The sequence below is a fragment of the Pempheris klunzingeri genome, chromosome 18 (assembly GCF_042242105.1).
Source record: "Pempheris klunzingeri isolate RE-2024b chromosome 18, fPemKlu1.hap1, whole genome shotgun sequence".
Taxonomy (NCBI): domain Eukaryota; kingdom Metazoa; phylum Chordata; class Actinopteri; order Acropomatiformes; family Pempheridae; genus Pempheris; species Pempheris klunzingeri.
The window spans coordinates 19,752,486-19,776,926 of NC_092029.1; the positions used below are offsets into that span (position 1 = coordinate 19,752,486).

General features: G+C 43.7%; 1 protein-coding gene across 2 annotated transcripts in view; it reads right to left on the minus strand.

The window, feature by feature from the left end:
* Positions 1 to 24,441, minus strand: part of bach2b (BTB and CNC homology 1, basic leucine zipper transcription factor 2b) — an 80,477-nt gene that overhangs the window by 13,555 nt on the left and 42,481 nt on the right. For both annotated transcript variants that reach the window (XM_070849545.1, XM_070849544.1), the window contains exon 2: positions 10,281 to 10,535. In XM_070849545.1, coding sequence (XP_070705646.1) covers positions 10,281 to 10,523 — 243 coding nt within the window. In that variant the 5' untranslated portion in view covers positions 10,524 to 10,535. The remainder of the gene's footprint in view (positions 1 to 10,280; positions 10,536 to 24,441) is intronic.

A 24,441-nucleotide genomic window follows, 5' to 3' on the forward strand; every position in this document is an offset into this window, starting at 1 on the left:
AGTCCACAAAAACCCCTCCCAGGTTGCTAAAACCCTTGCAGTGGTGTGAAAGTGTGTGTCACTAATGCTGCAAATCTCTACCCCCCATAGGTATTCATTTATGACGACTGCGAAGGCAATAGCAAACCATTAGTCAAATTTATACATACCGGGATACGCCCCTTGAGATTATTATCTAGTATTTAGTTTTCAAGAGGGTCGCATGTTAACGTGATCTTAACTGCATATTACCTCCATTACACATTATTCACTGTGCGGTTATATATTTGAAGCCACTGCTATCTTTGATATACTTTTTTATCAAAAAAATGTATGTTCATATCGTAATTGCAGAGCTGTGAAGTGAGGCGCCTCTGTTTCACTGCAACAGCTGTCAAATCTTTCAATATTTCTTCCAGCTGGCTCGCTACATCTTGAGTCAATATTTGTGGTCCTGTTCCGTACATTGCCAATGCAGTGGTGAGCACAATTGACCAGCCACGCTATAAAAAGTAATGCCAATCTAAGCTTGGATAATTAGACTAGTTTAGTGTTTGTGTGTCTGATTTTTAATTCCCATGCTTACACATACTGTATTTCTACTGTAGCCAAATGTTTACAATGTAAAACCTCATACCAGCACCGGTTTTTACAGACTGGTATTAGAGCTCTAGCTAGCAGACAGTCCAATAGCACCGGCCGTATCAGTCATTGTTAAGAGGAAGCTGCTGACTCCATATCTGTGAGGGGGATGGTGTGTGTCTGTGTGTGTGTGCGTAGGTGCATGTGTGTGTGCGTGCGAAAGCCTGTGCTAGTGTAAGTGGGTGGGTGGGAGTGTGACGGATTGGGGGGAGGGTAGAGGCTTTGACTGGACGATCCGCTCTGATGATGAGCGCAGCACATCTAGTGCTGCAGCACTGCTCAGGAACATGGACACACACACACACACACACACACAACGCCGACAACCATGCACACACATTTCTGTACCCTGTTCCAATAATGAATCCATTGAATCTGAGTCTCAATGCTCTTTTGCACCTTCATTTGTATGATGACATACTGTATGCGCCCTTTAGGCTGCTGACTGGCCACATCATGTTGCTAGTTTATTTAATGATCTTGATGTTATTAATAAAGTCAGCATTTTTATTTCTGCACTAAAGAGATTTACTTTTACAAGGCCATAAAATTGGGGGACTTTTTAAAATCTTTTTTAGACAGCAAGAGTGAAGAGGCAGACAGAAAATGGGGAGGAGAGGAATCAACCAATGACAGTGACGACCATGAGGCCATTTGGCATGTGCAGCTACAGAGATGCTCAACTGAGACGCAAATTGGTTTAAAAACTGTGAATTAGGGGCAGTTATGTCCCCTCATGGGGCAATCTCTCAAAATACAGGATCCCAATACTGAATTTTCTAATTCTCATTCTCAATGGGTATACGTTTTTACAATTTTGCTTTCTTTTTTTCTTCCTTTTTGAGCACTTCACAGATCACAAATAAGAAGATATGGTGAGTTCAGAGATGCAATTCTGAGTAAGTGCATGCAGATTCAAATTTGCTCAAGGTAGCACAAAGTGACTTGAAAATTGGAGTCCATCCTCAGGCTTTATGACCTTCATAATATCATACTTTCACAAGTCATGATCATATGGAGACAGGAATAAAACAGAGAGACTGATGGAAATTAAAAATGAGTTCTGAGATCTGTCAGAAGTGTCACAATTGAAAAACAGACAGCAAAAACAGTCTAGTAGTGTGCAGATAACATGAGGTGGAAAATTTGCTTCACTGTCTGTCCACCTTTAAGAAACTTACTCTTTCCATGCTTCATTTTTGTAGCCATAAAAAGCACATTTGTGAATAATTAAGATTTTCTATTATTCACTAATGAAAACTAGATCTATACTTACGATGGACCAACAGTGACCACAAACAGCCCAGGTTACTAACCCTGACATCTCCTGTGAAACTGTCCTTAGCGTTCATTGTCTTGTACAGCACGCGCTACAAGAACAGAACACAAATATTTAGCAACCTGAATAAGTGTGTGCGCTCACATAACTGCCACTGCCACCTACACGCACACACACACATCTCAAACACCATGCCACGCTGACTGTAATGGTGAGGCAGTGGTGGGCAGGCAGCCGGCTGCATCCAGTGCCGCTGATAAACAGCAAAGCTGCTGGAGTAAAAGTGCTGAGCGAACCAGGGATCTATTTTCAGCTAGTATCAGCAGCTGCTGCCTGCGGGACGGCATCTTTATGTGTGTCCTGCACCATATGTGATTACTCCACTGTTACAACCAGCACAGCAGCCTAATGAAGGAAAGCGTTAAGGGAGCAACACAGGATGGAAGGGGGGGGGGGGTGACGAGAGGAAAATGAGGGAGTAAAGGAGACGATCACGGTGTAGGACACAAACTGTTAAAGCAAGAAGGGGAGGATACACAGAGTGTTTCCTGGTCATTCACTGACTGTCATGATGTGCAAAGCATTCTGTGAGCACCACTTAAGTGTATGAGTTAAAACAATGTGATAAATTCATCAACGTGACAGATTGGGGCCATTTTAAGCTAAGACAGCCCTGCTCTGTGTCTGGAGTGGACAGGCGATGCCATTACAGGGCAGGAAATTAGAGGCAGTGGCCAATCACAGACTCACTCAAACAATTCACATGACATATTAGGAAGCCTGCCAAACATCCTTTCATAAACAGGCCGAGCAACACTACACCACCCTCTCCTCCCTAAATCACTCTCTCGCTTCCCTCACCCAGTGCACCTCACTTACACCGGTCTTTCGCCTCCATAGAAGAGAGGGCTAATTTATGCAAATGTACTCTGGCGAATTCCTGCATGTCATGCATGCTAATGAGGACATGGCATGGCATGACAATGGGAGTGCTTCCCCACGCAAGAGAAAACACTCCATCTCCGTTGGAGGGAGCAGCCGACGCTTTAACATCAGATCTGCTGAGTAACCTGACATTAACCTCTGTGTTCGCAGACAAACAATAAGGATCCTGAGTCACAACACTAATGGAAATGAAACTGGCGCTGTACTGTACGCCGCGCGCTGCATCGTGGGTTAAGCCGTTGTGCTGGAGGAGATGACAGGAAATGTGCAGGGACAAAAGCCCACCGCAGAACAGAGACGCTCTGGGGCCAAAAAAGAAAGTCTTTTAGAATAAAAAACAGCTGGAGCAGACATACAGTAAGTTAGTAACCTCAGACGACTTGTATTAAAAATACATTCAACTGACAAATGAGTGACATATTGTGCAATCACCTGTCTAAAACCTGATAAGACTGATATGGCAAGCTCTAAGCAGCTAAAGAGTCTTTTTACCTTTACCTGAGATTTCACACTTTTACAACATTTTCACATTTTTGAAAACATTTTTTCAAAACATGCCACGGTATTTAAAAAGAACTTTGGATGGTTTTCCTTCCAGGCAGCTGTTCTTTCCGCAAATTTTGCCAAACGGTTCATTTCTGTTGCCCGTTAATGTGGCTGTAACTGTAGACTTGATTGAAATATCTGCGATTTTGTTACTAAGCAACAATGTAAGTTTGAAACGGACACGTTTGTTCGCTGGGTTATACGAACCGACCATATCGATATTTCAAGAGTCTGCAGCTGCGGTGGTATGAAAGTGAATTGAAATCAATGCCTGCCTGGAGGGAAGAATTACAATTAGAATCAGCTTTATTGACCAAGTATGTGTACAAGGAGCTTGACTCTGATTTGAAATTGCTCTTAATGTTATACGCAGTTCAAACAAAAAGAGACAGAAATAGAAATGCAGCTACAACAAAATTGGAATTAAGGTAAAACAAACATGGAACTATTAAATACACACACAATGAGGAAAAATCATTAAGATAAAGAGCATGGTACAATATTCTTTATTCACTATCTAAAGGCTAGTTTATTTCAAGCAGTTTTAGTCATTAAAATTCATACACTTACATACATACATTAATTATATATATATAATATACAATATACAGTATGTATTGATGTAATGATAAGCCAGTATCAGTCTGCTGCTATATCAGTCAGGCTCCAGTGAGTCCAACACTTAAGTAATGGTACTGAATCTGTATGTAATAAGGTTCAGAGCACGTTAGAATCAGCGTTAACAGTAACAGGAGACAGGAGATGCTAAGAACGCTGAATACATTTTCACGTAGGGATGTTGAGAGAGTTGGAAATGGGAGGAAAGTGTCATCCTTAATGACAGCAGAAGCTCAGATGTTCGTAGTGCTGAGCTGTGGGTAAGTAAACCTCCCCCCTGAAGGTGGATTAAATCAGATAGTGTACTTCCTAATCCTCTCCTAGTGCAGCTTACTGTCCAGGCCAGACACTGGGGAGGACATGACCCCACCACTACACTATTTAAGAAACAAGAAGATTTCGTTTGGGCTGTTTGTTTTCTGACCGTACAAATGTTCAATCATTGAATTTGTCCAATAGCGCTGGACTGGTGCCAGGACTAGTCTCAGCTCTGCGTGCAATATTGTTTTTTTTTCACCACGCTTGTATGGCAGGTTTACGAAAGTCTGCGTCTTCCTTTCATAAAGTGAGATATCAGCTGCTTAACTGTGCCAGGTTTGGAGGTTAAATACAAAGGGCATAAACATGAGAATCACACTGCAGGCTGTTGCCCAGCAAGCTGGCTGCTAAAGGTGCTCCCCGATCCAGCCTCTCACACTCAGACAAAGACCCTGCATCTTCTCTGTCAGCTTATGACAGGAGATGTGTCCTTGTGCTGGCAGAGAAAGAGAGACCCCCCGCTGGACTAAGGGGGTTGGGTATTAGTGCCAGAACTCCCACCACCACCAGTGCATCATTCCTCTCTCTGCTGCTTCCCCTTCATCTTCATCACCACCCAACCCCCATCTTAAAGGAAGGCAGGGCCCTGTTCCTGCCTCCCACCATCTGTCTAATAAGCTGTATCTGTGTGATAGTGTCCTGGCCAGGCGCTCGGTGTGGGGCCAGTCGAAACGACGGCCCTCAGATTAGCTGCATTGTGCAGGTTGAAGACCGATAAACTGTTCGACTTAAGGTGCTGGACGGGTGTCACTCATCAACCCTCGTAAACCACCCAAGACCTTTACATGTCACACAAGGAGCGGAGTCCTCACACCTAAAAAGCATAATAGTGGCTTCCAGAATGAGTGTTTTCTGAGCTGCCAAATCTGTGGTTATGGTCTGGTTATATGTAGATAGCTAGAACTGCTGGGTTAAGGTTGTGAAAAGAAACTATTGCTGTCAAAGTCTGATGTTTTGTTGAGGCAACCGTCCACCCCGTGGTCTCTGGACTGATTTAAGTAAAAAGGTTCCGCTACTTTCCCTCACTTAGCTTCCGAGAGAGTAATGCCACTACTCACACACCCACAAGAGGTCGCTAGTTAGGTGAATAAGTGCGCGGGGGCCACAGTGCTTTTCTGATGTGACCTCTCATTGTCAGCTGCCCCCCCCCCCAAAACCAGTGTACCTCAACAATTACTGGCTAGGTTGCAAATGAATTTATTTAGAAAATGATGATCGTCCAGACCTTTCCTCTAAAGCCAATATTCAGTAACACTTAGATCCATGATGAGACATTACCACGTCTAATGGGAATACCATGACATTTTCCAGTGCAAATCTATATTCCCATCTCGTCGCTGTCTCTCTGGCCCTGGTCTTTAATCCCTGGACCAGTGTGTCCTTACCAATCTAGTCTTGGATGCGCTACTCCAACTGGAGAGATCCCACTGTCTCCTGGATTGTCTTTCTTTCGCACCTCTTTCTCGACTGACACTTGGTGGTTGGCTGAATGGGGATCCACATGATGTACCTAGTCTTGAGTGTCATGTACTGGCCTGTGCTTATTGTTTGGCTCCCTGTTCCAAACTGCCCAATTGGATGGTCTTGGGTTGGTGGATCCACTGAGGATCTTAAACACCTACACCCATAACCATAAACCCTAATCATAACCCTTGACCCTAACCACTTTTAAGTCACCGTTGATGACAAACGTTTCAGTATTCCATCCAACGTTTTCAAATGGTGTGTTGTACACAACAGCAGCAGGTCGCTGCAGCCTTTAGGGGGCCGCAAGCGGCACATTTTAAACTTCACGAATCTTCGCAAATCACAGCAAATCCTTTACAGCACTGCAGGTGGACACTCTCTCCTTTTCAAAACAGGGTGGTTTGTGTGCATGTGTTCTTTTTAAGATGAAAAATGTGCAGTGCGTTCCCTGGCTCATGACTAAGGAAAGAATTGACAAACAGGAGGTGGTTTGAGGTCTGTGAAACCAGCGCTCTGCTGAATCACAGCGCTGCCCCTTTTTCCACAGTTAAAAAAATCAGAGAGGGAAGAAATGGTAGCACTGATAATCTGCCACCTTCTGGAGCGCCCTCCACTGTCTCCACAACGGTCTGGAATCAATCATTCCAGCCAGCCACTTGCCAATCACTGGAATGACTGTGAATTGTCATTTGATTCATTTAAGGCAACCACATTATTCACTGCTAAAATTACTGCAATAAATGAGGTTTCTGCTGCAATAATTCCAATGTACAGTAGTCGCTATGACCTGACCCTCTTATGCGGGAGAACAAAGGCAACATGCAGCACTAATAATTAGCTGACAGCAGTCTGCTGTGACCACGGCAGTGAGGACTGAGTCACATCTTTGCACACAGGGCTCGAACTTAGAGGTCATTTCTTTTTGTCACAGCGATGACTGCTCCTCTCCAGTGGAGGGCTCCCTTTGAAATTCCTCTCCCTAGTTTGTATTTGTGGCATGCTGACTCTTATGAATCCCCCTTTGTTCTTACACTCACAAGAAATATGATGTAGAGAAGCACTGTGTGTATGTGTGAAGCCTCAATCGTCCAACACAGACATTGTGATCTTCTGTTCCTTCCCCCTGCCGGCTGGCCTGGAGGACAGCATCAATGACATAAAGCGGGATTGTTTTGTTCCCATGATGTGATGGCCAACAAAGCCCCTTGATGAAACTGGCTGCCCCTCTGCAAGCCTACAATCACATTAGATATAGATGATGTCACTCACCCGTGCCAGCCCCTGCTACTCCAAGGGCAGCGAGGCCATGAGAGGGGAGCGAGGAAGATGGTGGGGGGAGGTGGTCTTTGTTTCACATTTCATCTGTTCCAACCGCTCCCTCTCTCCTCCTCCAGCTAATCTGCCCTTTGTTTCACATAGGTAGCGGCCTTTAGTAGCTGCTGAAGGAACACTCTCTCCGTGACTGGAGGCAGACATACAAGTGTCAGTGAAGTGTTGCTAACCTGGCACAGCTTAAGGCTGCAACTCTGAGCTGACACAGGCCAGTGGGGGATGAGCAAACCCGTCCCCCCCCCCACCATGAGAGAGAAGATGGCACTCAGACACAAGGCAGGGATGTGTCAGCATGCCTCAGCCGCTGAGCGTAAAGCAAAGGGTGACAGGGGGCCTTAAAAAATAGCCTGGCCGCATCAGTGAAATGACATTCCTCCATGTTGCGTCTGTGACTTGTCTAGACAGCCACAGAAGGATGTGCTACCTGTTTTACAGGATGATAGAATGCTATTTAAAGGAAAATTCCACCTAATTTAGATGAACACCGTCAATTACTTCTGTGCCTGAGTATTACATTACATCATCTGAGAGGGAACTGTTGTGCTGCTTATTGCACTACTTATACTCCACAGCAATAGTTGCTAGTTGCTTTGCAGATCAGAATTTGATATTCAAAATATATAGATATATGATACAATTGACAGAGGTTAAAATGAGCTCATCTGCACCACTGACAGCATTTAATGCTCCTTACACGTGAATGCATCAGTAATAATAATCCAAAATATAAATATAACTATAAACTGTATTATATAACATTTTGCATGATAAGCTCTTTTAATTCTGGCACTTGTTGTAAAGCACATTTTTCCGAACGTGCTTATGTAATGTTACTTCATTAAGAGTTTGAAAGCAGGCGTTTCAGCCTGAGTGAAGGGTGAATACTATTCCCATCACTGACAGCACTGGACATGAAAACTGATGAATCATTTCATAAGTTGGGTCCCGCGAAAGTGCATTATTCACTATTTTCTGACACTGACATTGATTACATCGGTGATAATGAAAATCTCTCTACAGTGTGTGATTACATTGGCAGCATCCATTGTGACAGAATAAAGCCAGTACATCCATGTTGTTTTGCCGTGCACGTCCAATGATAAAAAACGTGTGTGTTGTCAAATTTAACAGGGATGGACAAAGGGAAGGAGGCTTGGTGAAAACCTCAACGGGGATAACTCGCTTTCTGGCACAATAAAGAGACAGTCATTGAAAGATGTTACACACACTCCATCTCACACCTGAAACACACAGCAGCTCATGCATTATTCACGCGTGCAGTGAGTGAATGAAAAGGATGCTGCTTTGTGCATCCAGGAGCCGCTCCCTGCAGTCATTCTTTGAGTTAAGGAGGGAAGAAAAAGCCCCTGATGCTCATTTTACACAGGACGCAAAATTTGACGCCAACTTCCTTTTCATTGAGCGAAGGCGACAAGTCGTTTGACAGGCATTACTTTAGTAACGCAGGCTGGCCTCAGCGATGAGCCGCAACTCCACAGCACATGTGGGATGTGCCCCAGTTTTCACAGCAGCACATGTATGTATGCATGTGTGCGAGTGTGACATCAATACGTCAGAAGCGTACTTTCATCGTATGTTAAGTGAAGGAGCTCTGACAGGGATCAGTTGAAAGTGACAGTGTGAGAGCTGAGGTGAGTGAGAGAGAGGAGTGTTGCTGAACACGACGAATGCGCCCCGAGGTGGCGTTAATCTTGCCATAAAATGCTACCTGCTGCCGACGACGGCTGCGGCGGTGGCAGCTGACAGGTGCTAATTGGAAATCACAGCCCCGTAGGTTCAATAATGCACTTCGTCACACCTCTTTATCCTCCAGTGAACAACAGGCCGAATTAAAACACTGTCACATGGAAATCCTCTCCGTCGTGACAGAAAAAAAAGACACTGCGAACAGGAGAGGGAACGAAAATAACTCTAAATAAGTAACCATGATAAATAATCAAAAAGTCAACGGTGAAGTTGAAGCTGAGGAGTGATAACATATCAAAAAGTAGCAAGTGGAGTTCAGGTGAGATTTTTGGAATTTGTGTGGTGCCAGCTGGGAAACCCTCAAGGTCCTCCAGGCCCCATAAAAAAGATTCATTCTTCTATTTACATTCTCTATAAAAACAAAATGTTTATAAATAATCTTACTCAGTATCCCGGTAATTTGCTCCACATTGGACGTATCAAGCAAAAAAAAATCCCTGCGCCGTGGCAGGTTATTACTGTAGGGATAAAGCAAGATGACTCCACTAATACAACAAAACAATACAACATTCTGTAGTGACACTTAAAAACTAGCCAGTCACCTTTCACCTCTTGTGTTAAGACAGAGCATGAAGCCAATTTTCACCTTGCTTCATTTGCACAATTTAGACAGATTAAGCAGATTTTTTTTGCCATTGCATCATCTGTACCAACGTTAGCTGGAGCTTGTTAGATTGTCTCTGATCCGTCAGTGAGTGAAACGTGCGAAGCTTAATGACCTCGCGGTATCGTCCTGTAATATGCCACAAAATGTCCATCACAGTCTGGACTAGTAATGCTCACGATCAATCTTTTTTTTTAAGTGAGCTCTTCGTGGCACCGGAGAGGAAATACTGTGAAAAGAAGCATAACTTGCTGTAAGTCACCAGAATTTGATTTCCCCTGTGGGTCCATGCAATGCTGACGATGCAGGATAACAGTCACCAAAACTGCTCAGTTAAAGAGTTACCTGTGGGTCCAAATGACTTCATTTTTATCAGAATCAGAATTCCTCTGGCTCTCCTCTCGTTCTTTTGTGCAAGTATGTCACACTTTGCACCCGCTATGCTTCACTTGGGTTTGTGAATTTGGAACTGGATTATGCAAACACAACAACTCTTCACTAGTAGTATTTTAGACATCACATTTTATGTGAAAAAAATACAGTTGCGTATGGCTTTGTTCTCTTTGGCCAAAGGTTGCATTCAGAGTTGTGCTTTTCCTTGAGGTGGAGGGTGGATAGAGGGCCTGAGTCATGTATAGTGGAGCTATGGATGCTGGGAGAAGTTAGTATTGCTTTTGTACTGGTGTCAGTGGGGAGTTTTAGTGTTGCATTGTGTAGGAGTCAATAGCATTCCACCCCTGCATGAGAAAAGTGTCAGGGAAACAGCGTGTTTGATGGACGTACCTCTTCCGGAAGGCTAACGACCAAGCCATTCTCCGCCTGGCCCACCAGCGCCTGAAGGAAATACTCGCTGCAGGCGGCCAGCACGGCCCGGTGCCCACGGAACTCCTTGCCCTCCACCAGGACAGTCACATCGCACAGGATATCCTGCTTCCGCTGGTCGTTGAGGCAGAGGAGGATATTGGTACAATGAACCGTCGACTCATACACATACATGGGGGCTTCAGGCTTCTCATCCACGGACATTCCGCTCACACCCTGGAAATAGAAGCACAACAGAGGGGGGTCAGCTTACAGCCGAGCCCAGCGAGCGCATACCGCAGGGCTGACATCAGCCCCGGCGGTCTGCTGCAGCCAGCCTCATGATTCAACACATACAAGCCTGACTGACTGCTTCCCCTTCAACATTCAGAACTCAGCAAAATGTTGCCGTGCATGCCCCCTGCTCACTGTGGACTCTGTGGACAAAATATCCATGCATGAATCACAGAGGACTGACTTTGAGAGTAGTCTACATACGTCCTCTTGCACACTTCCCGCTGCACATTCACATCACATGCACAGAAAAAAACCCTGGTAATCACATCAGCAAATGACAACAAACAGAACAGCCTTTATTCCAAAAAGCAAATTCCATCGAAGTTAAAGGTTGACAAGAGAGTCCAGAGCAAAGTGTGCCGTACTTTTCGCTTCAGCAGCCACATGTGTTTATAATCTAAGAGGGACTCACTGTAAAGGTATGCTGAGCAGCTTTGGACACTCTCAGCAGAGGAAGGGTGACAATATAAGAAAAAGAGCAGCTTCTTCGCGGGACAGGCGACCCTCATAATGTCTGTGCACATTGCTGTTGATTTGATTGAATAAAATGACATTGTGTTTCAAGATGAATGCATTGACTTGAGGGGACCTTTTGTCCTACTTTTACAGCATTAGTGCAACAAATAAGATTTCCTCAGAAAAGTTCTAGAAATGGCGAATACACACGGAAGATGTCCTCACTTTAAATGTTCTGGACTTGCATACGTGCTGTATGACTTGTGTCCACATTGGAACGGCAGCTCATGGTTCATCTAAAGAAAAGTTGCTCATTATACATGAAACTGTTAAATTTGCACTAACTTGACATTTTTAGTACACGTTTTTCATATAAATGAAGGGAAAATACACTGGACCTTAACTTTTGTAGTGTTAGCAGTGACCAAATAACCAATTTAAAGGCAGGGTCTGTACGTTACTTTAGAATTTGTGTTTATTGGTTGGAATTTTCACAGCAGCTCCACAGAAAGCAATAAATGAAAACAGTTTGACATGAAAAAGGAAAACTTCTGGTGTTTTCTGTGATTGTCACAGGACCGTGTACTCATGCACCGGCCTACCCGCGTGCACTCTGTGTGTGTAAACTCATTGCACATCACTGGAGTCTTCCACCAGGCTAAAGCTAGTGAGTCACTAGAATGTCACAGAAAGTGCAGCCAAAATTGAAATCACAGCTCAACGACAGACTGCTGTCTGTTACCACCACCAAAAACACACACACACACACACACACACACCGAGACGAGAGAGAGCGAGAGAGCTGCAGTCCTCAAATGTGTGTATCATGTGTGACCGTACATCCTCGGAGCTAACCCTTAAGAACAACGCATAGCCTCTAAGCCAAGTGAGCAGTAACTCGGAGCTACAGGTAACATTACATCTGTGACAGCGTGTTGTGCTTGTGCTCATATGATTGTGGCATTTAAGGGAGTTGTGTTTTGTCGGACTGGAGGACTAGGAGAGGCTGCACAGAACGAACAGCGGCTGGTCTTCTCATCACTATCGTGGACTGGCCCTCCGGCGGTAATGTCAGTGAGGCAGTGCGTCGATGTGCTGCTGGGGAGTGGCTTTGGAGGAAAGCCTGAAGAAAGGGGGGGCGGTGGGATATTTTCGGTTAGATTCTTTTAAAATCAAGCTAGTTTCTGCAATGTTGCAGACTTTGCCTTTAAGCAAAGAAAGCTCTCGCTGACTCACACTTTTATGTATAAAAAAAAATGCTCAGCCAGAGGCAAAGTGTTATTGAAAATGAGGAAGCGCAGCTAAAATCCCCTGGGTGAACAGAGACTCATACATTCAACGCAGTGATGAGTGCCATCACTTGCCATAACAGAATCCTCTCCCTGACTCCCCCATCATCCAGGATTCTCAGGGTTGGTGGATCTTCTATATACCCACACACCCTCCAGGCTTCAAGAAAGGTGGATGTGCGTGCGTGGAATGGTGTGAAAATGAAGACAGAGACGTGTCTTCGCTTTGCAGATGCAACTAGCTCCCATCTTGTGAAACTAGTAGCCCTTCGCCACAGAAAGGGAGTGAAGGAGACCGGCTGAGACTCTGATTGCTAGCTTTTCCTTCTTAAGGCAACTGATCCAGTCGACAGTCAGGCGCAGGAGTGTTGAATGAAAGCATCGGATGCGCTGTTTGTCTCTATATGTCATGGTTAGCAACCGTGCCACGGACAAGCAGTGCAGCCTTTGAAAAGCCTGCACAGTCATTGCATCACTTTTGCACTATCATTTCACAACTGCTGTTATGGAAGCAACAATTTCATCAGGATTTGGAGCAGTTATTGTACAGAGGGTCAGTCTGAGATATGTGCTGAAACACAGAACGTGCATCGTATATGACGTAACTAGTAAGAGCATTTTTCAAATTCATACAATAGATTGCGAGAGGTTTAACTGAGTAACAAAAAGGCTGCAACAAATGTACGTCACATAGATACTAGCTTTAATGTCTTAGCGTTTAATGCATTTAGTCCGGTAATCTAGATTACCTAAAACTAAATGCTGGAATGTCGGAAAAGCTATGACGTCACCTATATAGGCCACATATTGCACACGAACTATGCAAATGACTCAGCAGCTGCATGACCTGTTTTTGACCTCAGCTTTATGAAGAAACTGATGGTAGCTGGCAGCAGTTCCAGACCTATCAGCATCTTTGAAAATATAATCAGGCGCTGATCTCTCAGCATTGGAGAGCACATGTCAGTCATCTCCTATCTACCCAACGGTATACTATAGCAAGTGACGTCTGAAACAAGCGAATGCGTACTGAGCCCAGACCACAATGAGGAAAGTGAAAATTGTGAGCTGGTTATGCAAGGCTACGCTAAGCCATGACTTACATGCAAGTATTTTCATATTAGGCCATTTGCAGCTTCATTTGCTCACCAGTCCAGAGTTATAATAAAGAACTGACTGAAGCAAACACACAGTCTGGCACCGGGGGCTGTTGAGAAGCAACTATGTCAGTCCAGACTCTCCTGTGGTTCTGGCTGGTCCAACTGTTGTATAGTTTGCTTATTTCCACCAAACATTTCTCAGTTGGCTTCCGAGAATAATGACCTGCCTTCCAAGAATAATGTTTCCAGATGCGGTTGTGAGGTTCAGAGCAATCAAAACACGCTATTTCTACCCAGGAATGCACATGGTTCACTTGGACTTCAGATGGTTTGTTGCAGTGGGAGGAAAATGCAAGGATGACACAAACACAAGGCACACACACACACACACACACACACACACACACACACACACACACACAAATAAAATGCAAGCATATTCACAAACACTTACGTACACACACACTCACACACATGTACTCATACAGATAGACACATACCCAGACGCACACAACACCACAAAATAGCAGGTTGTGGCAGAATTCTGATTAGAAGTGCTGATGGATGCAAAAGATTTCTTTTTTCGTTTTCGTTTTGTTTTGTTTTGTTTTCTTTCACTGTCAGCTGTTGACTGCAGCTCTTTCTGCCACGCTAATAGTGATGCCGCCGACCTTCTTGTGAGCCGCTAACATTCCTGTATAGATCAAAAGCACAGCGTGACGGCGATGAGTACGCTCCAGCAGCGGTCAGAGCCGACTTCAGGGCCCACCGCTGGCCGCTCCTGGAGTGAGCCCGCTGATCTGAGGGAGGCTGATGAAGACTAATGTGGCTGGTGGCCCATTAGCTCTGCGTCACATCAGTTATGCTCATGGATGCTACGGTGCACTGCCTGAAGAGTGTGTGCAGAGCAGCCCACACATTGCCAGGCTACAGGTAACATCCTGTATGTGCAACGCTTTTATTATGTTCACCTGTCACTGTCACAGCCTTCGCGCACATGCAACACCCTTCAGACTCCATTACTGCGGCGCACTTTATTCTTACACAGACGATTTATTGTCTCCACAAGGTACGATCTGTGCCAGATTTCTGGGTCTGAAGACATCTACATACCAATTTTGTACCATAGTCACAGCGCCACTTACTGGCAACAGGAAACGACATCTTTTATACTTTGATGTATGGCCTGGATGACGCTTAGTCATGAAGCTTTTGTTTTCACTGTTGCCATGGCGACACATTGTTTGTCATGACACAGGAAGTTGCTTTTGAAGGGCTAGGAATGATTGAAAATTCACCAAATTTGGCACACACACACGAGGAGGCCTACAATGTGTGATCTGATGTGGTTTATGGTGTGGCATGACCTAAACCCAACAGGAAGTTGGCCATTTTGAATTAAGTGTCAAATTTTGGTGGATTTTTGGCCATTTGGAGGGGTCGTAACCGGACACAAAAATTACAGACGATGTGCTTTTAGGGTCACTACAATTAACTGTGAAACTGTGAGCCAGTGGAAAATGCACATCATAGTTTCCCAGAGCCCAAGATGACAGCTTAAGATTCCTTTAAGTTGAACTCTAATCATATTCAAGTGTCATACATAGAATACAATATCTAACTGGTGAAATCCTCAACAGCAAATCATCACATTCGAGAAGTTGGAACAAGTTAATGTTTGACTGTCCGTCTTGATAAACTGCTCCCATTATCTGAACTGGTACTGAGTGACTAACTGAATAACTGAATAATTGCTTCAGCAAGCTATGAAGAGAACATGTGTTTGCTGGAGGAGTTGATCGAGTGCAGAGATCACTCACAATGTAGCAGTGGCAGAAACAGAAACATGTTTTCAGGATTGACATTATCTCAGGCATAACCCTCCACAAAACATACAGCAGAAATAATGAGCTACGTTTTCCTCTTCTTTTTGTAGATTATCAGCAGGTCAAAGGTGTCACTGATTGTTACCATGGGAACACAGCTGAGATACCCTAGGGTAGGTCAGATAACCTTACCCCTTGAATGAGTCAATCTTGAGGCAATTTTCCTGTCTAAAAGTATTTATAGAGGAAATATCACATTTACATAGCCAATCAGTGAGCTGAAAGGGATAAGTTGCAGGGCGTTTGAGTCATCTTTGGCCTGACTGTATCACATGACGCGGTTTTAGTTTGAGTAGGAGGGGTGGGTGGGGTGGTAATAAGTGATGTCATAATGTGCTCTGTGATGCGTGTCCCCTCTCTCTCTCTCTCCAGGTCTCGGCAGTATGATGCACGGGGTGTGTTTAGGGAAGAGGTGGGCCCGAGCGTAATTTCACCTTAAATCAAAACCCAACACTGACAGCTACAGTATGAAGGCTTACTGCTTTGTTTGTGCTGAAGACAAGTAGGTGATGATATAGTATATATATATATATATATATATATAATATAGTATAATAGTATAATAATATAGTCATCGCCTTGATCTTGGAAAGCAGTGACATTAAAAAGAGGACAATCGCAGGCAGTCTGAAATGCTGGATGTAGTCCCTTATTACACAGAAAACCTTGCGTGCACGCAACTACAGCATGACACATACAGAGGGTGAAAGGAAAAATCATTTTTGATCATGTTTTCCATCATTTCTTGACACGATGAACAACGGACCGAACAATGAATCAGCATGGAGCAAATGAGACCCGCAGGCGCATTTATGAATAATTGTTACCAAAGACAAGTTGCTGCAAATAACAAAATCCCACACAGGGGGTCTAAAGCAGAGCTTACCGTGGGACAATCGCTTTGACATCTCTTGACATCTCTAAATACAAATGCGGCCTGTGGATCCTGATAATAAAAAAGGTTTGTTTCAACTGCCACATTCTAATGACGTTATCCACTGAGCTAGCACAGTCAGAGGGAGTCGGACATGAACACTGTGTCACTGTGCACAATTAGGGGGAAGGACTCCTGCCAGATGACTGTAATTACACTGAGGATGAACATGGTTTTAATTGGAATTATCAAATTAGGCCACGGCAATAAATGCCCTTGGAGCCGTACAAGGCAGCAAATGTCAACATGGATGGCAATGATGATGATGATGGGTAGGTAAATGGAAGCCCTGATCCAGAAGCGTACATATTACCATGTAAAGTTCAGATGAAAACCACATACAGGTCCGCTTGATGAAAATATTTACAAGCAGAAACCTATTGAGCCACAAAATAATGTACAAACATCGTCTTGGACTGTAACATGCAGCTTTCTTCAGGTTGTTTCATTTCCTCAAGTGAAACTACCTGCTTCCCCATTCTCAGATTAGTTTTTGTGGCTGTTCAGCGTGACAGTGCATCTATGCATCGGTTTTTAAACTGTAGTCCAGAGGAAGATTGTTGCTATACAATTTGTTATGGGGGAAAAAAATAGAGAGAATGCCAGCATTTCTGAAAAATGATCAATTTAACTGTGGTGATGTTTCCAGATTCCAGAGCAAGAAACTTAAGGTTTTTGGCTTGGTCATGGCAACACCATTACAAAAAATGTTGTTAACTTGCACACACACACACACACACACACACACTATATATATATATATATATATATATATATATCTGCTGGACAAATCGCAATGACATTTGCTAAGTAAATTCCCATGATCCCAAGGGAATTAATGTATTTGATTTTAAAGGCCAGCAATTTAGTATTGCACTTTCATAACGTTGAAGGACAAATTCAATAAAAAGAATGATTAAAAGATAGGAGGCAGAGACAGATATATCTGATGGATCTCAGATCGTCTACCTGACCCAGTGAATGAAACAAAGCTAATATACAGCTTTTAGCTTTGGATTGGGGTTACGGCTCAAATTTGGCAGCATCAAAGTTATTTGGCAGGGTCGAATGAGTTTCATTTTAAAGGTTAAGCTAAAGAAAACACTTCTATATTGCACATAATGCAACCAGCTGTACATTTTCTTTCCTCCTAGCTTGGTAAAGGCTGATGTTTTTTTTAAACTAATGCTGTAGTCTGCTGGCAAAGGTAACGCTTGCTGTAAAATGGATGAATTAAATTGACATTCATGAGATCTTCGGGTTACAAGGCTGAAACAACATTTCAGTTCATATCTAAAATGGTATCAGAGCTGTGAAACATGCACATGACCAGGCATACTGTATATCATACATTTAGAACGACATAGGTGCTAGACATCATCGGAAACGCGTTTTTGGTTCATTACGAGCATCAAACAGGTACTGTAATAGGAAATGTTAATAGAAAAGGTTATTCTGCTATTACACTTAACGTGGTTGTGTAACTAAGTAGGATTATGTGGTTGTGGCTCTGACCCCTGTGGACTGTGACAGTATTGCAAAATCCATTGAATGTCACGAAATGTGCAGTGTTAAGACTATAAACAATACTGCTTTTGTTAGATCCTGAAAAAAATATTTTCTTATTACTGCCTGTGTTTTTTTTAATCGGCAACTGTTATTGTCTGGTATTGTGGTAAAAAAAAAAAAAAAAAAGGCTCCATCATATGCCGAGAGAACGGTCTCAGTTCAGCGTAAACACTTCCATCTTGCTGCCAGCCTTCCGCCAACACAGTTAAATCACAATCACATGATTTCTGAAGGTGAAGGCCACTCTTAATAAGAGGAAGGAAGGCTGAGGTGTCTCAGCGTTGCACCGAGAAAACTGTAACATAGGAAGCAATGAATTCAAAATCTGCAGTTTGAAACACAAAACAGAACTAATCTGTCACTGGACTGATATTTCTTCCCTCAAGCCTTCAACAAGTCTCGCGAGATGCTGAAGAGAGGGTGACGAATGTGAACGTTATTATTTCGATAAAGAGAACGTCTGTGGCGTGACACATCATCCTTGAAGTAAATTCCTCTGCTCAAAATTTGAAGACGAGATAGAAAGATAGCAGTTTCGTGGGGTTTTCCAACCCGATCACAGAAAGTTCACCAGCATCATGGCAGAGGCTCCTCGTTCCTCCCATAGCTGATAAGGTAAACAGCCTTTCAGAAGGTCACTGGGTTGATGATATTGATCTTGAGATAACATATGCAAGAGAGCCACATCTGAGACACACTGCTGATGCTCACCAAACTCTGCTGATTACATACTGAGGGATGTGGAGGAATAATGACTGTTTCTTTGCCACGTTTGATCACACTGACACTCGCTTTTTGTAATTACGTCCAAAATGTAAGTGCTCTCATGATATACATGTGCAAAAAAGCAAAAGTAAATAATAGCAAAAGAGTAAGTCGTATTGAGTGAAGGCAAGATGTGACAGGTAAAGCTTTCTACAATAGACGGTGGTCAAAACAGTTCCAGGTAAACCTGACACGGAGGACACAGTCATCCCAGACTACTGCTGGAGTCATTATGCTCAAGTCCATCTCGCAATGGATCAAGTGCTTTTCACTCCTGATGGAAATCAATACTGTCTCCCTGCGCTTCGATTGGGGGACTGAGCAAACACAACACAGCATCAATTCCTGACCAAGAAAGCCTGGCCTACATGGGGTATTCATGCACAACATCCAACTAAACTCTAGAAATGTTATCCATGGTCTAATTTAAATGTCTGACCTGACCTTCTCTGGAGTTCCTTCATGTGGTGTCCTTAGCAACACCCATGTCTAGTGTGGTCAGGTGACCGGGGTTAAGCCCCCCCCCCCACCCGGGTGCCACCGAGCAGCGGGGCCATCTTCTTGCTGCTGGCACTGATGAATAGGACCGACTGTGAGAGCGGACGAGCGTCTGTCTGCACAGTGCAGAGTACACATGGAGCGCCGCACAAACCTGCGATCGGCCTAATTAACACCAGAGCTACTTCATCTCCCAGTGATGGAAAGGTCCAGGCAGTGACCTCAGCCATGTGAATCAATACTCAAACCGCAGCCGAGATTTACCTTTTAAAAGAAACAATTAGTGCGGAGCATGAGATGAATCAAAGACAGCTGGATTCACACAAAGAAAAACCAGAGACTCAGGCTATGTCTTTGAAAATATCAAGACTGCAGTGTGAGAGCTTTAATAAGAACCCTTGATTATTTCAATCCCTGTGATCAAGAAAAAGACAATTAAAAGTCTTAACCAGGTGTTTGAGGACAAGAGTTGAGACTTGGTGTTGCTGTAATGTCTTGTAGCCGTATCTAACACAACAATAACCACAACAACACTCACAAAGCTATTAATAGGTGTGTCTTGCTGACTAACTGCTCTTGAAAGACCTGCTGATATCGAAGAACAAAATGAAGAACACACTCTCCAGGGCTATGGTTCAAATCAGTTTTACTTAGCTGAGGAAATATTTGCATCGCTGAAATGCAACGAAATCGGCTCTGCTGAAGAAGAAGACTTGACTTCTATATGTCAAAAATAATCTTTCCATCTACTCAAAGTCACAGAAATAGAAAACAAATGGAGCCTTGAAAGCGTCAGCTGCTAGTGTATGTTGGCATTACCTCAGAAAGGCATCAGCACAGATCCAGTCATCTTGTTATTCCAGTCTTTGCTCTGACAACTTTCTAATGTCTCTCACTGTATGTTACCGACAGCATCTGAGCCTATCAGTGTCCGTGGGTGGTGAGTATGACTGAGCAAGTGAGGTATGTGTGAGAGTGTGTATGTGTTTGTGTGATGGCATGCCAGAGTATTTTTGGGCCCTGCCTGCTTAAATGCAGCTTGCATGAATCATGACTTCCCACATAGTAGGTCAGTGAGCGGGGTGAGTCATATTGCTGTCTTATATGGTAACACGCTGCACATGTGATAGAAACACTGGGGTTATCTATAGACTGGACTCGCTGCTTCAAATGTCTGAAGCGGAGCTGCTTGTGTCTCAGCCCCGTCTTGGTCCTCAGAACGATATAAGTTCTCATTTGTCTTCATTTAATCTCCTCTTTGCTATGTCTGAAAACAAAGGTTGATATTTGAGAATTAGATTTTCAGTGCCAAACGTTTTTTGGTGTGACTCAGAATGACTCATACCCCCTTTTGGTTTTCATCTGACACAGCTTCAGCCTCAATGTAAATACCACTACAGCCATATTTGACAGCAGCACAACACGCACAAGAGTCACCGCAAAGGGCAAATATACACTAACTCTTTGACAGAATCTAGAAATAAAAGCAGATGCTTATTGCATTTCCTACCTCATGCTTTATATCTGCGCTGACAGTGACAAAATACACCTGCACACACAACCATTTGTTTATCGCAACCTCTTCCTGTGCGATTGGCTGAATCAACAAAGACACAAGTTTGCACGCGCCCTCAGTCTGCAAGTGCAAAAAAAAAAAAAAAAAAAACACCTCATGATGGAAGTAAGCCACCCCAAAACTACCCTGCTGAGGGGGGAAAGCAACCTTTGAAGGATTGGATTAGGATACGTAAGAGTGTTTCCCCGCAGAAGCCGGAGAAGGAGCAGGAGTGCTAATTAGGCCGGTGATTGGCAGCTAGCACGAGTGTGCCCAAGACTGGATTATGTGTCGCATTATTAATGGGGGCCTGGTGGATGCGGTGCGGAGTGGAGGGCACGGTTGAGGTGGAACCCTTTATTTAAACAATATAATCAACGCGTGCGTGAAGTTCAGCAAAATTCAACCGTCAATTTGAACAAAGAGCTCATGCTCAGAGCACTCATGGAAAAAAGGCAAGTGGAAAGTCTCCCCACAGGAAAGAGTTGACACAGAGGCATCGCCCACGTCAAAACCTTCAAAAGCCACGTCTGTACGCACTGTATGTGTGTGCGTGCGTGCGTGCATGATCGTGTGTGATCATGTGTGTATGTGTGAGTGGGCTGGAGGGTGCAAGTCTGTTGGTACGGCGAAGAAAAGCAGTTTTTCACACGTTGCTCTCTCGTGTGCAACATCTCAAGTTTTAAGAATACATGCAAATGCTCTTGTTGGTGCAACATGCGTTAAGTGTGTAAAAACCGGAGCAATGGTAAAAAAATCTCCAGCTGAGATCAAAGGGGCTGCAAAGCCAGGCTGCGAGGAAGATCAAACACAGCATCTACTAATGTGACTGATTGTAATGCACCCTTGACGAACACAAAGAGACATCCAAGCATGTCTGAAGATTTGGGGCTGCAACTGGACGCCGCGCGGGAGCTTTGTTGCATCTAAACTCGTCCTCGTTTATTAGCTCAAGCGCTGCTGTCGTGTCTCATTCTGCAGTTCTAGCTCATGTCACGTGAGCAGCGGACCTGAAGACCTGTAAGTTGTACCCGGCAGTACACCTTACCGCTTTGCATATTGTTTTTGTTGAAAACGGAATGGAAAGGAAGCTGAAGAAAAACCAAACCTAAAGAGGACTTAACACCTCCCATGCATAAAAGCTCCAAGTAAATCTGTGCTCAGGATTTTCCTCTCATGACTAACTAAGAGTGATCCCTCGCAAGTCTGAAGAGTGTAACTATCCAGCCGACTCTCACCTTGGTGGCTTGCCAGCTCTAAGGTAACCAGACAGGTCACATAAAAACCTATAAATTATTCAGGCGGTGCACATCCAGGGGATCTTAGCTCAGCAGCCTCTGCCGTCAGTTTACTTGCCGATGCCAGTGTGAGGGGCGTGGAAGAGGACGAGAAGCTGCAGCAAGCTGAAGCTAGCCAGAGAATGGCCATTCTGGGTTGGATGACACTCTGGCAGCGGCAGCCACACGGTGTGAGGGAGCTAATTTGGGAAGTGATATAAGCGTGAAAATATATGTACACACACACACACACACACACACACATGCACACGGACTGTGTGACAAATCGGCGCAGTGTTCTTACACATCCATATTGCTACGCCACGTCTTTAACTAACAAGAGCACTGACAAGCAGCTTCTCTTCTATGTGAACGATATGTTCCAACGAATCGTGCGGCAACGCAATAAAGCAGACACAAATGATCACAGGGTCATTATGTGAAATGGTTCATTTAGGTTAGTTTGGGGAAGGGATGGATAAACGAAGAAAGGTCACGAGACCCCGATGCTGCCAAGGATAGAAAGCAGAATAAAAAAAAGTGGTTTAACCAGAACCACAGTCTTTCCCTACCCTTGACCGACTTTGTTACTAGCCGAAACCTAAGAGCACAAACGATGCAGGACAGAAAGCTCGGCCTCTGGTGTCAGAGTCTTGCCCTTTGTATGCACCACCATGTACTCCCACCTCCCCCTGCTAAATTCTCTGCAGCATAGGAATGTCACTCATTTTGGATTGAACAAAACATCACCTGTGAATATAATCCTTGGTTTCCTCCTAAACACCTTTGGCTTAAAAATGTAGAACTGGATTAACATAGAGTATTTACTAAGTGCTGGGTATGCTGGCCCTCAATTCTTTGAAAATGACTGAATCGTTATCGTTCTTTCCTTAATTTAACTCTGTTGCTGCCAAAAACCCTTGAATTCAATTCGCACCTGTATCAGACAGTTGTATCAGAACGAGGTGGTTATGGGCAACACTTTACAAGCCGGGTGTGAAGGTTCATCTTTGACCTTTGAAACACACATTTGACAAAAGCTTCTCAACTCAAGGTCCACTTACTGGCTTTGTTTTTTTCTCTCTTTGCTGTCAAACTCCATCTGCTGAGGTAGACCATGTGATGTAGTTAAAAGCTGCACAAAAAGCCGCAGTGATACATACTCTGAGCGCTTTAGTGACAATTGAGATGAAGCTATGTGTGATGTATGAATGTCTACAAAACATATTTTAATATTGGTATCAATGTTGACTGGTAATGTGCTATATAACGAACCTAGTGCACACAAGCAATTGTAACTGCTGCAGCAATCTCACTCATCTCACAAAAACTCACTCATTGACCACTGTGCTCTTCTCACAGCATTCGGTGGAGCAGGACTATCTGAATCACGTGCAAGAGTTTGCAAGTTTTCATACAAAGCAATCATCAGTCAGCTGATTTCAGTGACATGAATGCAGGAGCCTCCAAATGCAATATTAGCCTGACATGACAAGTCACAAATCCATCAGTGTGTCATTTAAACAAGTGCTTGTCAAATAAAACACTCTTGTCAGACATAATTGATAATACACACACATCACAGCATCTACTGCAGAGCATCAGCTCTGACGCTGCCTCACGGGTCGGTCAGAGTTGTCAAAGTGCGTCAACACAAGGTCTGACTGCCTCTTGTTGAGTGCGAGGGCACAGAATGAAAGGTTATGGTTTCAAGTGTGCGCAGACGCGACACAGTTTGCGGTTTAGCGGCTTCTGGGTAGAGGTCAGGATGACTCAACCCGAGAAGAGAAAGCAGTGTTTATAGATTGGACCCCTTTTTTTGCACGCCCAAGCACCGCAAGTGGAAAGTGGAAATATTCACGGGGAGGAAGGACTGTATCACCCACCAGTGAACACTGTGATCGCTTGGTTCAAACTGTGAAGAAAACACAGATTCGGGCATGAACACATTTCATCCAAATGCATTCCAGATCGAAATTTCCTGGAAAATTCCTACAAATAAAAAGTCCGAGGCAGTCTGCAGTGACATTTGTGATGCCGGTAGTGTTTAAGTAGTTTCCCCATAACCGGCAACATCAGCATTTCTTCTGTCAGAGGCTGACAGAGAAAACAAAGCAGAGCCCCTAGTCATAAATCCCACCGTGAGTAATTATTGTGTTTGGATCCAACAGATCACTTATTTACACATGGGCGGGCCAGCTGTGTCGTGCAGCCATTAGAGCTATCTGTGAAACACAGTGTTGCAATCTAACTATTAATGTTGGCTCTGTACTTTCACATTAAGATTATGAACAGTCTGGCTGCAGAAAACTGCACCCTAGACATGCATACACTATATATATATATATATATATATATATATATATATATATATATATATATATGTGTGTGTGTGTGTATATATATATGTGTGTGTGTGTGTGTGTATATATATATATATATATATATATATATATATGTATATATATTTGATTTGTTTCAGTCTGGAACAGGCACTAAGAAATATAAATAAAGAAT